Source organism: Ranitomeya imitator, chromosome 10 (genome assembly GCF_032444005.1).
Source record: "Ranitomeya imitator isolate aRanImi1 chromosome 10, aRanImi1.pri, whole genome shotgun sequence".
Classification (NCBI taxonomy): Eukaryota; Metazoa; Chordata; class Amphibia; order Anura; family Dendrobatidae; genus Ranitomeya; species Ranitomeya imitator.
This window is the reverse complement of record NC_091291.1, coordinates 53,956,246-53,974,849: the sequence shown is the minus strand read 5'-3', so window position 1 is coordinate 53,974,849 and position 18,604 is coordinate 53,956,246. Positions and strand designations below refer to the sequence as shown.

The 18,604-nt window shown below is 45.5% G+C and overlaps 1 protein-coding gene across 7 annotated transcripts; it reads right to left on the bottom strand.

Annotated features, from left to right (window-relative positions):
• Positions 1-1,886: 1,886 nt before the first annotated feature.
• On the bottom strand, positions 1,887-7,036 carry LOC138651124 (uncharacterized). Of its 7 annotated transcripts, XM_069741127.1 has the most exons (4): positions 5,504-7,036; positions 5,251-5,316; positions 4,672-4,810; positions 1,887-3,060 (listed from the first exon to the last, which is right to left on the bottom strand). In XM_069741127.1, exons 2-4 carry the CDS (start codon positions 5,266-5,268, stop codon positions 2,963-2,965), a joined length of 255 nt encoding a protein of 84 aa, XP_069597228.1. In that variant the 5' UTR covers positions 5,269-5,316; positions 5,504-7,036; the 3' UTR covers positions 1,887-2,962. The 7 variants fall into 7 exon arrangements, 4 of the variants coding, with proteins under 4 accessions (XP_069597228.1, XP_069597224.1, XP_069597226.1 ...); XR_011315438.1 differs by having other exon boundaries at positions 5,251-7,036; XR_011315439.1 differs by lacking the exon at positions 4,672-4,810 and having other exon boundaries at positions 5,504-7,035.
• Between the last annotated feature and the right edge of the window lie 11,568 nt (positions 7,037-18,604).

Genomic DNA, 18,604 nt, shown 5'->3' with positions numbered 1-18,604 from the left:
TCTATAATGTAAAGTGCTGCGGAATATGTTGGCGCCATATAAATAAAAATGTATTATTATTATTCCCAATGAATGCATTTGTATTAGTTGAAAGCAATGTTAAAGTTGAAAAATGCATCAAAAACGCTGTGTGTGAACATAGCCAAAGTGGTGGAGGAACATTTTGGTCTGGGGTTAATTATTTTGCCTTATATTCAAGTCATTACCCTGGAAAGGATGTACCTTAACATATTTCCCAGTAAAATCCATTTTGGTTACGTTTTTGTATGTGTTTTGGTGCACCTGTAAAAATGGCGTGAAACTCTGACAACATTGGTTACAGCTGGGACCTTGGAGTCAGGAATGCTTCCAGGGGCGATACTCATGATGTTCCCGTGTCATTTGAACAGTGTTTCTATCATTTTCAGACGTTTTTAGACCTTAACAGGACCCCGGGGGATCGCAGTAAAAATACTCGATTTCCCATTGACTTACATTGGGCTCGTTGCTCGGGTCGAGTGCCCGAGTATTCCAATTTGCTCAACCCGAGCAACAAGCACCTGAGCATTTTAGTGCTTGCTCATCACTAGTGCTGGCCAATCATGAAATGGCATAAACTACACAGTTGTGCAATAATTCGAGAAATAAGAGTATAGCAGACATGAGTGAATATACAACAACGGTGTCATATTTGTATCTTCATATTACAATGTTGCAACAGTAATATTAAGCAACAGATTGTTAGAGTTAATATATGAACATAGTGTCATTTCTGAAAATCAAAGTTCAAGAAACAGTATCAGAAAGAAGATTAGATACACAGCTCAACTGAGATTATGGTGCAGGAGTGGATTAGATACACTGGTGTCAACATGTACCAGCTAACATTACTATTCTAAGAAATAGCAAAGCTGCACTCTGGAATGATAGGAGCGGTAATTAAATCTAGAATATTGGAGTTGCATTACTGCCATAGAAAATTGTTAAAGGGAATCTGTCACCTTATTTTTCGCATATAAGCTGTGGCCACCGCCATTAGGGGCTTATCTACGCATTCTGTAATGCTGTAGATAAGCCCCCAATGTAATCTGAAAGAGGAGAAAAAGAGGTTAGATTATACTCACCCAGGGGCGGTCCGGTGCGGTCCGGGTCTGATGGGCGTCTCAGGTGCGGGGCCGATGCCTCCGATCTTCATGCAATGATGTCCTCTTCCTTCTGTCGCGGCGTAATTCTCTGCCCTGTTGAGAGCAGAGCAAAATCCTGCAGTGCGCAGGTGTCGGGAAAGCTCAGAAAGGCTCGGTGCCTGCGCACTGCAGTACTGTACGCTGTCCTCAACAGGGCAAATCAGTCCGCCTGCATCGGAGCCGCGACAGAAGCAAGGAAGAGGACGTCATCGTATGGAGATGGGAGGTGCCAGACCCAGACCTGCGACGCCCTTCGGACCGGACTGCCCCTGGGTGAGTATAATGTAACTTGTTTTTCTAATCTTTCAGGTTACATCTACATGCTGTAGATAAGCCCCTAATGGAAGTGGCCGCATCTTACCTGCGAAAAATTAGTTTACAGATTCCCTTTAAGTGATACATAATATAAGTATGGAATTTTCCTATATTAATATTGCAGTTCCAATTTTCCAAAATTCCATATGTAAATAATACCAAACAATATAGCCAACTAGCATGGTAACAAAAAATAGAAGTCAGAAATCTGTACCACTAGTAGCACCAAGACCTAAACGGCCTATCACCAAACACATACCAACCAAGCAAAAGAAAAAAGATGATTCACGGCCAGAATATTAGCAAAAAATGTATAAACTTTATTTATATAAAAAATACACAAGTGCATGGAAAGTGATATAAAAACATGGCGCCACAAAGCTGGGCGCTGCAAAAAAAGCAACCGGAGGCACGTACACAGAGAAGACCATCCACATAATATACTACTCATATACTGCTTATCATAATAGAAGCCAAAATTCACTAAATCAGGAGAAACTTAATCCATAACAATAATATATACGGCTATACGTGGCAAAAAAGCCATTGAAGTGGGAGAACAGATTACCAATGGTGATACCTACAGGCTACAGTCACAGAGATACTAATGGAAAGTGCAGAGTAAGAATATAAATATAATGAGACCTAGCACTGCCTATCGGTACAATAATAGTTAAATCAATGATACCACCGATAGCAAGTATCACCGAATAATACCCACCGCAATGTGGACTGGAGTTCCTGGGGACGTGCCTCCGCCCCAACGCGCGTTTCGGTGCTCACACCTTCGTCAGGGGGCAGACAATGGACGTGAACAACGGATTTAAAAAGAGACAACCCCGGAAATGTACAGCGGCATGAACCGGAAGTAACCGCCCAGCGTCATGGCAACCACGACGCCGGCACATACCGGGAAAAGCCGAAGGACGCCGAAGATCACAGGGGCCCCATGTGACCCAAAGCGTCCAACGGCCGACCCGGACGTGCGCAGGCGCACCATCACCAGACAGCCTGCACGGAGTAGACAGCCACACTAGGTAATACAACACTTGCGGACTAAAAACTTAGCAAGTGAAACCGCTCTGGGCACAATATATATCGGGGCACACATGAATAATGCAAAGTAACAAATAACAATGCTATAGCCCGGACCCCTACATACATAAAATACACAGAAGTCATTTAAATAGCAAATACGAATAGCACCACCAAGATCGCGTACCCAAGCATAGAGACTAAGTAAATGGAAGAAATATACAGTCACCCAAAGAGTTGTAAACTCAACACCAACCATATTAGGGAAGATCACAAATAATCAAAAGCTGCCAACAAACCCGGTAGACCATATATAAATATTATACGTTTATATGCCCCAGACCATTCCCTCCCCCGCATATCAATGGAACACCACCCAAGCATAGTATATCCACCAATGCGATACATATATGGCAGAAGTCCATGCAGATCCTCATGTTGAAGGCATCCTAATCACGGGAATAATTTCCTTTGCTGGTAAACACGACTTGATCCAGGGGATAGGACAGATCAGGGCAGAAGCAAATCCATACGGAGTCAGCTAGTACTAAAAGAAAATAACAGCAGTTAAAAACCAAAAATAAAAACAACACTAAAAAGCAGCGACCACATCATGACGCCACCTCAGCAACACCAATGACTATAGGAAAGGGGCATAACTGATGTTGTCGTTGAGACCTGCCGGCTGGACCGTGTTGAGCGTCCAAATCCACCGAGACTCAACACGGGCCAGCCGCTGGAAAGTACCCCCTCCACGGATACCCATCTCCAAAGTATCAATCCCCCTAGCCCTAAGGAGGCCAGCATCACAGCCATGGAACCTTTTAAAATGGCGTGGCAATGTTTTAAGAGTAGTGATGTCCTCCACCGCGGCCGCCACGCCAATGCCCAAAACATGCTCGCGTATACGTGTCTTAAGATGGCGAGTGGTCATACCAACATACATCTTTTCACACGGACATGTCACCATATATATAACGTTCTTACTAAGACAGGTGATTTTCTTCTTGATTTTATATTCACGCGTGCCATCGGAGTTAGAAAAAGTCGTAGCCCTCTCAATGTTTGGGCATGCGACGCACCGGCCGCAGGGAGAACACCCCACCCGAACCGGCATAGCGTCCAGGAACGTGCTCACACCTTCACCAGTGTAATGGCTATGCACTAGCATATCCCTGAGGTTCCTAGAACGTCTAGCCGCGATGCCCGCCCTCTCAGGTAAGTAACGAGCAATGACAGGGTCCGCCAGTAGGACATGCCATGATCTCTGGAGGATCCTTTGCATCATTGGGAACTGGGAATTAAACGTTGTGACGTACCGGACAATATCAGTTGACTGTTTATCCTTATTTTGATAGAGCAGTGATTCCCTTGAAGTATGCCTCGCTCTATTGAAGGCTCTTTTAATACTACGGTTGCTATGCCCTCGAGCAACCAACCTATTTTTTAGGTCATTGGCCTGGCAAAGGAAATCAGCTTCTGTCGAACATAGTCTCCGCAGGCGGAGGAACTGACCCGTAGGAATAGCCTGGATGACATGGCCAGGATGCGAGGAGGAGGCGTGCAACAAAAGATTAGTAGACGTAGGCTTCCTATAAATTACCGTCTGCAGGCATCCACGATCATCACGTCTCAACGTGACATCGAGAAATTCGATGGTGTTACTGTCAAATTTAAAGGTCAAAACTATATTACAAGAATTATTATTGAGGGATGTCATGAACTCCCGCAGACCATCCGTGGAGCCCTGCCAGATCATCAAGACATCATCAATGTACCGCGTCCATAACAGGACGCGGCACATTGACTCCGGACGATCTAGCAGGGGGAGGTCCCTCTCCCACAGCCCCAGGAACAGGTTAGCATAAGCAGGGGCAAAAGGAGCCCCCATAGCTGTTCCCTGGAGCTGCAGGAAGAAGGACCCCTTAAAAACAAAAAAAAAACAAAAAAAAAAAAAAATTGTGAGTCAGGGAAAACTCCAATAAATTATAAATCAAATCTCTAATTTCAGCCGAAAAATTGGATGTATCCAAGAAGAATTTAATGGCTCGAAGACCGTCCTGATGCCGTATACTAGTATAAAGTGATTCGACATCAGCCGTCACTAACAGGTCACCATCCTCAAGGTGCACCCCATCAACACGTCTCAAAAGCTCACCAGTATCCTTGAGATACGAAGGTAGGCACTCCACCAATGGTTGTATCTTGGAGTCAACCCATTGGTTGACCTTCTCGAGGTAGTTCCCTCTCCCGGAAATAATAGGCCGACCAGGGGGCGTCCTCATGTCCTTGTGGACCTTGGGGAGAAGATAGAACGTAGGGATAGTGGGATCACGTACAATCAATGCTGATGCCAATTCACTGGTAATAGTCCCCAAATCCCTCGCCTCCTTAATAATAACATTAAGTTGTTGTACATAGGCGGACAAGGGGTTAAACGTTAGCCTCTTATAGCACTCTCGGTTATTAAGTTGACGAAAGGCCTCCTTTTCATACATGGCATTTGGCCAGATGACCACGTTGCCCCCCTTGTCCGCCGGTTTAAAAACTACATCCCCAAGGTCCTGAAGGACACGAAGACGCTCCCTCTCCTCCCTTAACAAATTATCCCTATAGATGTGGCGGGGAATCTTAAGAAATTCCTTAGTCACCAATTGGACGAATAAGTCCACATTTGGACATGTGGAAAGGGGAGGAAATTTTTTCGACTTAGGACGGATAGAGGAAGGAATCATACCTCCTTCAGGTGTGTCATGTTCGGCAGCCATTTCTTCTAATATGCGTAGGGCTATCTGTTCTTCCTCTGTAGGAAATAATGCAGCCAGGTTACCATTAAAGAAATATTTCTTAAAGACCAATGATCTGGCGAACAAATGAAGGTCCTTGACAGCCTCAAACGCATCAAATGGTGCTGCAGGAGAAAAGGAGAGACCTTTCTCCAATAATTTGAGATCAATATCAGTAAAACAATGTGAGCTGAGATTAATTACCTTGTTGTTATATTTTCTGGGCTCAGAGGGGTAGTCATCCCGTCTATACGGATGGAACACAAAGTCTCTCTGGTTCCGTGTTGCCATTCTTGACCTAGTGGTCATAGACGAGGCTGAACGATCAGATATGTCACTAGCCGACGAGATTGACGAATGAGATGGTACACGTCTAATCTGCCCGTCGGACTGTCTGCTTTTTCTCCATAGATACACCCTCTTGCCCTCATAATCTTGACGATCACGGTTGATTTTAGTAGATTGAGTGTCCTGAATTTTTTTGACAACGTTCTCAAGTGTTTTCTCAATCTGTTTGTTAGCCAGATCCACTTGCTCAACAGTCCCACTAGACTTCAACTCATCTTCTGTTGTTTTAATGGATACATCCAACTGGGCTACTAATCCCTTATTGTACTCACTTAAAAGCTTCATCAGTTGATAAGAACAATTGTTGCACGCCTCCTCCCAACCAGCCACTAGGCCAGCATCCTCCACAGGAAAGGTCGGTATAACACGGACACGTAGTCCTCTAGGTATCATCTTCCTGACCATATAATTATCCAAGAAGGTACAGTTCCACCATAACTTTGTCCGCTTCACCACCATATTTTGTAATGTTGTCACTTGGTCATCCCATCTACGATCACTGGTGTGCTGGGAGATGGCAGGATCACTCCCAAACACTTGATCAAAATGCGAGCGCCAGGCTGTCTCCCTGGCCTTGAAGTCCATGCCTATACGAAGATCTGTGCATAACACAGCAAAAGTTAAATACCAAACAATATAGCCAACTAGCATGGTAACAAAAAATAGAAGTCAGAAATCTGTACCACTAGTATCACCAAGACCTAAACGGCCTATCACCAAACACATACCAACCAAGCAAAAGAAAAAAGATGATTCACGGCCAGAATATTAGCAAAAAATGTATAAACTTTATTTATATAAAAAATACACAAGTGCATGAAAAGTGATATAAAAACATGGCGCCACAAAGCTGGGCGCTGCAAAAAAAGCAACCGGAGGCACGTACACAGAGAAGACCATCCACATAATATACTACTCATATACTGCTTATCATAATAGAAGCCAAAATTCACTAAATCAGGAGAAACTTAATCCATAACAATAATATATACGGCTATACGTGGCAAAAAAGCCATTGAAGTGGGAGAACAGATTACCAATGGTGATACCTACAGGCTACAGTCACAGAGATACTAATGAAAAGTGCAGAGTAAGAATATAAATATAATGAGACCTAGCACTGCCTATCGGTACAATAATAGTTAAATCAATGATACCACCGATAGCAAGTATCACCGAATAATACCCACCGCAATGTGGACTGGAGTTCCTGGGGACGTGCCTCCGCCCCAACGCGCGTTTCGGTGCTCACACCTTCGTCAGGGGGCAGACAATGGACGTGAACAACGGATTTAAAAAGAGACAACCCCGGAAATGTACAGCGGCATGAACCGGAAGTAACCGCCCAGCGTCATGGCAACCACGACGCCGACACATACCGGGAAAAGCCGAAGGACGCCGAAGATCACAGGGGCCCCATGTGACCCAAAGCGTCCAACGGCCGACCCGGACGTGCGCAGGCGCACCATCACCAGACAGCCTGCACGGAGTAGACAGCCACACTAGGTAATACAACACTTGCGGACTAAAAACTTAGCAAGTGAAACCGCTCTGGGCACAATATATATCGGGGCACACATGAATAATGCAAAGTAACAAATAACAATGCTATAGCCCGGACCCCTACATACATAAAATACACAGAAGTCATTTAAATAGCAAATACGAATAGCACCACCAAGATCGCGTACCCAAGCATAGAGACTAAGTAAATGGAAGAAATATACAGTCACCCAAAGAGTTGTAAACTCAACACCAACCATATTAGGGAAGATCACAAATAATCAAAAGCTGCCAACAAACCCGGTAGACCATATATAAATATTATACGTTTATATGCCCCAGACCATTCCCTCCCCCGCATATCAATGGAACACCACCCAAGCATAGTATATCCACCAATGCGATACATATATGGCAGAAGTCCATGCAGATCCTCATGTTGAAGGCATCCTAATCACGGGAATAATAATAATTATTTGTTCACGTCCATTGTCTGCCCCCTGACGAAGGTGTGAGCACCGAAACGCGCGTTGGGGCGGAGGCACGTCCCCAGGAACTCCAGTCCACATTGCGGTGGGTATTATTCGGTGATACTTGCTATCGGTGGTATCATTGATTTAACTATTATTGTACCGATAGGCAGTGCTAGGTCTCATTATATTTATATTCTTACTCTGCACTTTTCATTAGTATCTCTGTGACTGTAGCCTGTAGGTATCACCATTGGTAATCTGTTCTCCCACTTCAATGGCTTTTTTTGCCACGTATAGCCGTATATATTATTGTTATGGATTAAGTTTCTCCTGATTTAGTGAATTTTGGCTTCTATTATGATAAGCAGTATATGAGTAGTATATTATGTGGATGGTCTTCTCTGTGTACGTGCCTCCGGTTGCTTTTTTTGCAGCGCCCAGCTTTGTGGCGCCATGTTTTTATATCACTTTCCATGCACTTGTGTATTTTTTATATAAATAAAGTTTATACATTTTTTGCTAATATTCTGGCCGTGAATCATCTTTTTTCTTTTGCTTGGTTCATATGTAAATAATGTAGCACTTACCTATTTTCTATGGCTGTAATGCAGCTCCAATTTTCTAGATTCACCATTCCTAACATTCTAGAGTGCAGTTTTGCTTTTCCTTAGATATTTAGATACATGATACTTAGATACATGACTCGGCAGGCAGTACCACATCAGAGGGGATGAGATACACAGCTCAGCATAGCATACCACATGGGAAATTATTAGATACAGGGCTCAGCAGGCAGCATCACATAGGTGAGGATTAGATACACAGCTCAGGGGGCAGTATCAGACAAATATGCAATAGTTGGAGAAACATAAAATATAGTAGACAAGTGGATGAAACAGTGTCAAATTTGTACCTTCATAATGCATAATTGCGCCAATGCTATTGGATGACAGAATATTGGAGCTAATCTACTATATAATTGTCTAAGGGTCGCTTCTGTCTGTCTGTCTGTCACGGATATTCATTGGTCGTGGCCTCTGTCTGTCCTGGAAATCCAAGTTGCTGATTGGTCGCGGCAAAACAGCCACGACCAATCAGCGATGGGCACAGATCGGAAGAAAATGGCCGCTCTATACTCCCCGCAGTCAGTGTCCCCGGCGCCACTCCATACTCCCCGCTCCATACTCCCCGCGGCGCAGTCAGTGTCCCCGGCGCCCCCTCCATACTCCCCGCTCCATACTCCCCGTGGCGCAGTCAGTGTCCCCGGCGCCGCTCCATACTCCCCGCGGCGCAGTCAGTGTCCCCGGCGCCCCCTCCATACTCCCTGCTCCATACTCCCCGCAGCGCAGTTAGTGTCACCGGCGCCGCTCCATACTCCCCGCTCCATACCCCCTGCGGCGCAGTCAGTGTCCCAGCGCCGCTCCATACTCCCCGCTCCATACCCCCTGCGGCGCAGTCAGTGTCCCCGGCGCCCCCTCCATACTCCCTGCTCCATACTCCCCGCAGCACAGTCAGTGTCCCCGGCGCCGCTCCATACTCCCCGCTCCATACCCCCTGCGGCGCAGTCAGTGTCCCGGTGCCGCTCCATACTCCCCGCTCCATACTCCCCGCAGTCAGCGCCCGCTCCATACTGAACTCCGGTCACCGCTCACACAGGGTTAATGCCAGCGGTAACGGACCGCATTATGCCGCGGGTAACGAACTCCATAACCGCTGCTATTAACCCTGTGTGACCAAGTTTTTAGTATTGATGCTGCCTATGCTATTCTCACCTTCCGTCGTCGGACGATGCGCTCACGCCAGCCGCCATCTTCCGTTCCCAGAGATGCATTGCGAACTTACCCAGAAGACTTAGCGGTCTCGCGAGACTGCTAAATCATCTGGGTAATTTCGCAATGCATCCTGGGAATGGAAGATGGCGGCCGCATCGCACAGCTTCGCTGGATCCCAGGGGTGAGTATATAACTATTTTTTATTTTAATAAGGATCTTTTAACAAGGATATGTGTTGTGAATTCTGTGGCAGAGCACCCTCCTGTGGTCACAAGTGGTACTTCGGCTGATTCTCTCTGTGAGCTTCTGTTGGTGGAGGGAAGTGGTACTGCAGTTTCTGAGTTTCCTCCCTCAGGTGATCTGGTGAGGTCGTTAGGTGCTTTTCTACTTAACTCCACCTAATGCTTTGATCCTGGCTTCCTGTCAATGTTCCAGTGTTGGACTTGCTTTTCCCTGGATCATTCCTGTGGCCTGCTGCTCTGCATAGCTAAGTTCTTCTTTGCTATTTGTTTGCTATTTTTTCTGTCCAGCTTGTCTAATTTTTTGCTGGAAGCTCTGGGACGCAAAGGGTGTACCTCCGTGCCGTTAGTTCGGTACGGAGGGTCTTTTTGCCCCCTTTGCGTGGTTTTCTTTAGGGTTTTGTGTAGACCACAAAGTTGCCTTTTCTATCCTCGCTCTGTTAAGAAAGTCGGGCCTCACTTTGCTGAATCTATTTCATCTCTACGTTTGTCTTTTCATCTTAACTCACAGTCATTATATGTGGGGGGCTGCCTTTTCCTTTGGGGTATTTCTCTGAGGCAAGGTAGGCTTATTTTCTATCTTCAGGCTAGTTAGTTTCTCAGGCTGTGCCGAGTTGCATAGGCAGAGTTAGGCGCAATCCACGGCTGCCTCTAGTGTTGTTTGGAGAGGATTAGGGATTGCGGTCTGCAGAGTTCCCACGTCTCAGAGCTCGTTCTATGATTTTGGGTTATTGTCAGATCACTGTATGTGCTCTGACCGCTATGTCCATTATAGTACTGAATTGCCTTTCATAACAGTACAGGAAGCCAAAAGTACTAATGATTCTCAATAGAGGGAAAAAAAAAGTTCTGAGACCAGTTTTTTTTCTTTGCACTGTGTTTTGCCTTTTTTTTTCCCCTAGACATTTGGGTGGTTCAGTACACAGGTGTAGCGATGGACATTAGAAGTCTGTCTTCATCTGTAGATCAGCTCTCGGCAAGAGTACAAAAGATTCAAGACACTATTGATCAGAAATCTATGTTAGAACCAAGAATTCCTATTCCTGATTTGTTTTTTGGAGATAGAACTAAGTTTCTGAGTTTCAAAAATAATTGTAAATTGTTTCTGGCCTTGAAACCTCGCTCCTCTGGTGATCCAGTTCAACAGGTTTTGATTGTTATTTCTTTTTTGCGCGGCGACCCTCAGGACTGGGCATTTTCTCTTGCGCCAGGAGATCCTGCATTGAGTAATATCGATGGCGCTCGGATTGCTGTACGATGAACCTAATTCAGTGGATCAGGCAGAGAAAAATTTGCTGGCTCTTTGTCAGGGTCAGGATGAGATAGAGGTATATTGTCAGAAATTTAGAAAGTGGTCCGTGCTCACTCAATGGAATGAATCTGCGCTGGCAGCTATGTTCAGAAAGGGTCTCTCTGAAGCCCTTAAGGATGTCATGGTGGGATTTCCTATGCCTGCTGGTTTGAATGAGTCTATGTCTTTGGCCATTCAGATCGGTCGACGCTTGCGTGAGCGTAAATCTGTGCACCATTTGGCGGTATTACCTGAGCTTAAACCTGAGCCTATGCAGTGCGATAGGACTTTGACCAGAGTTGAACGGCAAGAACACAGACGTCTGAATTGGCTGTGTTTCTACTGTGGTGATTCCACTCATGCTATCTCTGATTGTCCTAAGCGCACTAAGCGGTTCGCTAGGTCTGCCACCATTGGTACGGTACAGTCAAAATTTCTTCTGTCTGTTACCTTGATCTGCTCTTTGTCATCGTATTCTGTCATGGCATTTTTTGGATTCAGGCGCTGCCCTGAATTTGATGGGCTTGGAGTATGCTAAGCGTTGTGGGTTTCTCTTAGAGCCCTTGCAGTGTCCTATTCCATTGAGAGGAATTGATGCCACGCCTTTGGCCAAGAATAAGTCTCAATACTGGACCCAGCTGACCATGTGCATGGCTCCTGCACATCAGGAGGTTATTCGCTTTCTGGTGTTGCATAATCTGCATGATGTGGTCGTGTTGGGGTTGCCATGGCTACAAGCCCATAATCCAGTATTAGATTGGAAATCCATGTCGGTGTCCAACTGGGGTTGTCAGGGGGTACATGGTGATGTTCCATTTCTGTCAATTTCGTCATCCACCCCTTCTGAGGTTCCAGAGTTCTTGTCTGATTACCGGGATGTATTTGAGCCCAAGTCCGATGCCCTACCTCCGCATAGGGATTGTGATTGTGCTATCAATTTGATTCCTGGTAGTAAATTCCCTAAAGGTCGACTGTTTATCCGTGCCTGAGCACGCCGCTATGCGCAGTTATGTGAAGGAATCCCTGGAGAAGGGGCATATTCGCCCGTCATCGTCACCATTAGGAGCAGGGTTCTTTTTTGTAGCCAAGAAGGATGGTTCGCTGAGACCTTGTATAGATTACCGCCTTCTAAATAAGATCACGGTTAAATTTCAGTACCCCTTGCCATTGTTATCTGATTTGTTTGCTCGGATTAAGGGGGCTAGTTGGTTCACCAAGATAGATCTTCGTGGTGCGTATAATCTGGTGGGAATCAGGCGAGGAGATGAATGGAAAACTGCATTTAATACGCCCGAGGGTCATTTTGAGTATCTAGTGATGCCATTCGGACTTGCCAATGCTCCATCAGTGTTTCAGTCCTTTATGCATGACATCTTCCGAGAGTACCTGGATAAATTCCTGATTGTGTACTTGGATGACATTTTGATCTTCTCGGATGATTGGGAGTCTCATGTGAAGCAGCTCAGAACAGTTTTTCAGGTCCTGCGTGCTAATTCTTTGTTTGTGAAGGGATCAAAGTGTCTCTTTGGTGTGCAGAAGGTTTCATTTTTGGGGTTCATCTTTTCCCCTTCTACTATCGAGATGGATCCTGTTAAGGTCCAAGCCATCCATGATTGGACTCAGCCGACATCTCTGAAAAGTCTGCAAAAGTTCCTGGGCTTTGCTAATTTTTATCGTCGCTTCATCTGCAATTTTTCTAGTATTGCCAAACCATTGACCGATTTGACCAAGAAGGGTGCTGATTTGGTCAATTGGTCTTCTGCTGCTGTGGAAGCCTTTCAAGAGTTGAAGCGTCGTTTTTCTTCTGCCCCTGTGTTGTGTCAACAAGATGTTTCTCTTCCGTTCCAGGTCGAGGTTGATGCTTCTGAGATTGGAGCAGGGGCTGTTTTGTCGCAGAGAGGTTCTGATTGCTCAGTGATGAAACCATGCGCTTTTTTTTCCAGGAAGTTTTCGCCTGCTGAGCGAAATTATGATGTGGGCAACCGAGAGTTGCTGGCCATGAAGTGGGCATTCGAGGAGTGTCGTCATTGGCTTGAAGGAGCTAAGCATCACGTGGTGGTATTGACTGATCATAAGAACTTGACTTATCTTGAGTCTGCTAAGCGGTTGAATCCTAGACAGGCTCGTTGGTCGCTGTTTTTTGCCCGTTTTGACTTTGTGATTTCGTACGTTCCGGACTCTAAAAATGTGAAGGCGGATGCTCTGTCTAGGAGTTTTGTGCCCGACTCTCCGGGTTTGTCTGAGCCGGCGGGTATCCTCAAGGAAGGAGTAATTGTGTCTGCCATCTCCCCTGATTTGCGGCGGGTGCTGCAAAAATTTCAGGCTAATAAACCTGATCGTTGTCCAGCGGAGAGACTGTTTGTCCCTGATAAGTGGACCAATAAAGTTATCTCTGAGGTTCATTGTTCGGTGTTGGCTGGTCATCCTGGAATCTTTGGTACCAGAGAGTTAGTGGCTAGATCCTTTTGGTGGCCGTCTCTGTCGCGGGATGTGCGTACTTTTGTGCAGTCCTGTGGGATTTGTGCTCGGGCTAAGCCCTGCTGTTCTCGTGCCAGTGGGTTGCTTTTGCCCTTGCCGGTCCCGAAGAGGCCTTGGACACATATCTCTATGGATTTTATTTCTGATCTTCCCGTTTCTCAAAAGATGTCAGTCATTTGGGTGGTCTGTGATCGCTTTTCTAAGATGGTCCATTTGGTACCCTTGTCTAAATTGCCTTCCTCCTCTGATTTGGTGCCATTGTTCTTCCAGCATGTGGTTCGTTTACATGGCATTCCAGAGAATATCGTTTCTGACAGAGGTTCCCAGTTTGTTTCAAGGTTTTGGCGAGCCTTTTGTGGTAGGATGGGCATTGACTTGTCTTTTTCCTCGGCTTTCCATCCTCAGACTAATGGCCAGACCGAGCGAACCAATCAGACCTTGGAAACATATCTGAGATGCTTTGTTTCTGCCGATCAGGATGACTGGGTGTCCTTTTTGCCTTTGGCTGAGTTCGCCCTTAATAATCGGGCCAGCTCGGCTACCTTGGTTTCGCCATTTTTCTGCAATTCTGGGTTCCATCCTCGTTTCTCTTCAGGACAGGTTGAGTCTTCGGACTGTCCTGGTGTGGATGCTGTGGTGGACAGGTTGCAGCAGATTTAGACTCATGTAGTGGACAATTTGACCTTGTCCCAGGAGAAGGCTCAATGTTTCGCTAATCGCAGACGCCGTGTGGGTCCCCGACTTCGTGTTGGGGATCTGGTTTGGTTATCTTCTCGTCATATTCCTATGAAGGTTTCCTCTCCTAAGTTTAAACCTCGTTTCATTGGTCCGTATAGGATTTCTGAGGTTCTTAATCCTGTGTCTTTTCGTCTGACCCTTCCAGATTCTTTTTCCATACATAACGTATTCCATAGGTCATTGTTGCGGAGATACGTGGCACCTATGGTTCCATCTGTTGATCCTCCTGCCCCGGTTTTGGTGGAGGGGGAATTGGAGTATATTGTGGAGAAGATTTTGGATTCTCGTGTTTCTAGACGGAAACTCCAGTATCTGGTTAAATGGAAGGGTTATGCTCAGGAAGATAATTCCTGGGTTTTTGCCTCTGATGTCCATGCTCCCGATCTTGTTCGTGCCTTTCATGTGGCTCATCCTGGTCGGCCTGGGGGCTCTGGTGAGGGTTCGGTGACCCCTCCTCAAGGGGGGGTACTGTTGTGAATTCTGTGGCAGAGCTCCCTCCTGTGGTCACAAGTGGTACTTCGGCTGATTCTCTCTGTGCGCTTCTGTTGGTGGAGGGAAGTGGTACTGCGGTTTCTGAGTTTCCTCCCTCAGGTGATCTGGTGAGGTCGTTAGGTGCTTTTCTACTTAACTCCACCTAATGCTTTGATCCTGGCTTCCTGTCAATGTTCCAGTGTTGGACTTGCTTTTCCCTGGATCATTCCTGTGGCCTGCTGCTCTGCATAGCTAAGTTCTTCTTTGCTATTTGTTTGCTATTTTTCCTGTTTAGCTTGTCTAATTTTTTGCTGGAAGCTCTGGGACGCAAATGGTGTACCTCCGTGCCGTTAGTTCGGTACGGAGGGTCTTTTTGCCCCCTTTTACGTGGTTTTCTTTAGGGTTTTGTGTAGACCGCAAAGTTGCCTTTTCTATCCTCGCTCTGTTAAGAAAGTCGGGCCTCACTTTGCTGAATCTATTTCATCTCTACGTTTGTCTTTTCATCTTAACTCAGTCATTATATGTGGGGGGCTGCCTTTTCCTTTGGGGTATTTCTCTGAGGCAAGGTAGGCTTATTTTCTATCTTCAGGCTAGTTAGTTTCTCAGGCTGTGCCGAGTTGCATAGGCAGAGTTAGGCGCAATCCACGGCTGCCTCTAGTGTTGTTTGGAGAGGATTAGGGATTGCGGTCTGCAGAGTTCCCACGTCTCAGAGCTCGTTCTATGATTTTGGGTTATTGTCAGATCATTGTATGTGCTCTGACCGCTATGTCCATTATAGTACTGAATTGCCTTTCATAACAGATATGGTGCACACACTGCTAAATACTGCGTGGGCTGTGTTATATACCTACGTGGCTGAGCAATATACTACGTGACTGGGCAATATACTACGTGACTGAGCAATATACTACGTCGATGGGCAATATACTACATCGATTGGCAATATACTACGTGACTGGGCAATATAATATGTGGCTGGGCAATATACTAAGTCGCTGGGCAATATACTAAGTCGATGGGCAATATACTACGTCGCTGGGCAATATACTACGTGACTGGACAATATACTACGTGACTGGGCAATATACTATGTAACTGGGCAATATACTACGTGACTGGGCAATATACTACGTGACTGGGCAATATAGTACGTCACTGGACAATATACTACGTGACTGGGCAACATACTACGTAACTGGGCAATATACTACGTGACTGGGCAATATACTATGTGACTGGGCAATATACTACGTAACTGGGCAATATATTACGTGACTGGGCAATATACTACGTGACTGGGCAATATACTACGTGACTGGACAATATACTACGTGACTGGGCAATATACTATGTAACTGGGCAATATACTACGTGACTGGGCAATATACTACGTGACTGGGCAATATAGTACGTCACTGGACAATATACTACGTGACTGGGCAACATACTACGTAACTGGGCAATATACTACGTGACTGGGCAATATACTATGTGACTGGGCAATATACTACGTGACTGGGCAATATACTACGTGACTGGGCAATATACTACGTGACTGGGCAATATAGTACGTCACTGGACAATATACTACGTGACTGGGCAACATACTACGTGACTGGGCAATATTATACGTGACTGGGCAATATACTATGTGACTGGGCAATATACTACGTAACTGGGCAATATACTACGTGACTGGGCAATATACTACGTGACTGGGCAATATGCTACGTGGCTGGGCAATATACTACGTGGCTGGGCAATTGTAATGTGAATATAAAAATGACTATTTTGAGTCCATTTTGAAATATACTGAATGCATTCAGACTATTACAGAGCAGCCTTTCTTGTAATACATTTACAGACAGACAATGCTCATTGTGACACAATCTTGAGAGCTGTTTATTTATTGTCTGAAGACCTTTGGGTTTACAGTTTTAAGTTTGTTTGTTATTGTAAAACAGTAACCTCTGTCTGTGGTGGGTTTATCTAACCCTTGTGGGCTTTTATGTCTCTATGGGTTTATGGCCCATTGTCTGATGTATGACTGATATCTTGGTCTCATCTTATCTTGAAAGCTGGCCACTTGAAGGGCAGGGTGAAACTAAATTAAACATAGTGCAAATCACTGTATAAGACCAGAGAAACGTGACTAAAGGTACCGTCACACATAACGATATCGTTAACGAAATCGTTATGTGTGACAGCGATCAACGATCAGGCCCCTGCTGGGAGATCGTTGGTCGCTGGGGAAAGTCCAGCACTATATTTTGTCACTGGATCTCCCGCTGACATCGCTGAATCGGCATGTGTGACGCCGATTCAGCGATGTCTTCACTGGTAACCAGGGTAAACATCGGGTTACTAAGCGCAGGGCCGCGCTTAGTAACCTGATGTTTACCCTGGTTACCAGTGTAAATGTAAAAAAAAAACAAACACTACATACTTACATTCCAGTGTCTGTCCCCCGACGCTCTGCTTCCCTGCACTGTCAGCGCCGGCCGGCCGTAAAGCACAGCAGTGACGTCACCTCTTTGCTTTACGGCCAGCCGGCGCTCACAGTCAGTGCAGGGAAGCAGAGCGCTGGGCAATATACTACGTGGCTGGGCAATATACTGTGTGGCTGGGCAATATACTACGTGACTGGGCAATATACTACTTGACTGGGCAATATACTACGTGGCTGTGCAATATACTACGCAACTGGGCAATATACTATGTGACTGGGCAAAATACTACGTGACTGCGCAATATACTACGTGACTGGGCAATATACTACGTGACTGGGCAATATACTACGTGACTGGGCAATATACTACGTGACTGGGCAATATACTACGTGTCTGGGCAATATACTACGTGACTGGGCAATATACTACGTGACTGGGCAATATACTACGTGACTGGGCAATATACTACGTGACTGGGCAATATACTACGTGACTGGGCAATATACTACGTGACTAGGTAATATACTACGTGACTGGGTAATATACTACGTGGCTGTGCAATATACTACGTGGCTGTGCAATATACTACGTGACTGGGCAATATACTACGTGACTGGGCAATATACTACGTGGTTGGGCAATATACTACGTGGCTGGGCAATATACTACGTGACTGGGTAATATACTACGTGGCTGTGCAATATACTACGTGACTGGGCAATATACTACGTGACTGGGCAATATACTACGTGGTTGGGCAATATACTACGTGGCTGGGCAATATACTACGTGGCCATGCATATTCTAGAATACCACCATCTAGTCTAATATATAAAGCTGAATGTGTGTGTGTATGTGTGTATGTCCGGGATTGGCATCTGCACCGTCGCAGCTACAGCCACAAAGTTTTGCACAGTCACACGTCTGGACCACACATAAAACTCGCCACGCGCAAAATTCGCTATGCGCAAAACTTGCTGCACACAACTTGCTACACCAACCTGTCATATGCAATTCGACACACAAAAAGTTGCTACACGCATGTTGCCACACAAAACTCATCTCACAAATGTCGCTACATGCATGTCGCCACATTCAACCTAACACACACAACTTGACACATGAAACTCGCCCTAAAACACACACAAGTCTGGTATTATCCTTCAAAAATAAAAATCTGATTAATAAGCAGACAAACTACAAGAGCAACAAATGTACCATATAGGAAATACGGCAGCTGTCAGTCACATAACCTGTCTATTATGTGTATGTGTGAGCTAATATATACTGCCAGGGGGGAGGGCTTCCTGTTGGCTGGAGATTTATCAGGCTGCCAATTTAGCTTACAAATACTGAGGTAAAAATACCGACCAAATAACATGTGAACGAGGTCTAATACAGGAGGAGATGACACACAGATATATACTATATACAGGGGAGATGACACACAGGTATATACTATATACAGGAGAGATGACACACAGGTATATACTATATACAGGAGGAGATGACACACTGGTATATACTATATACAGGGGAGAT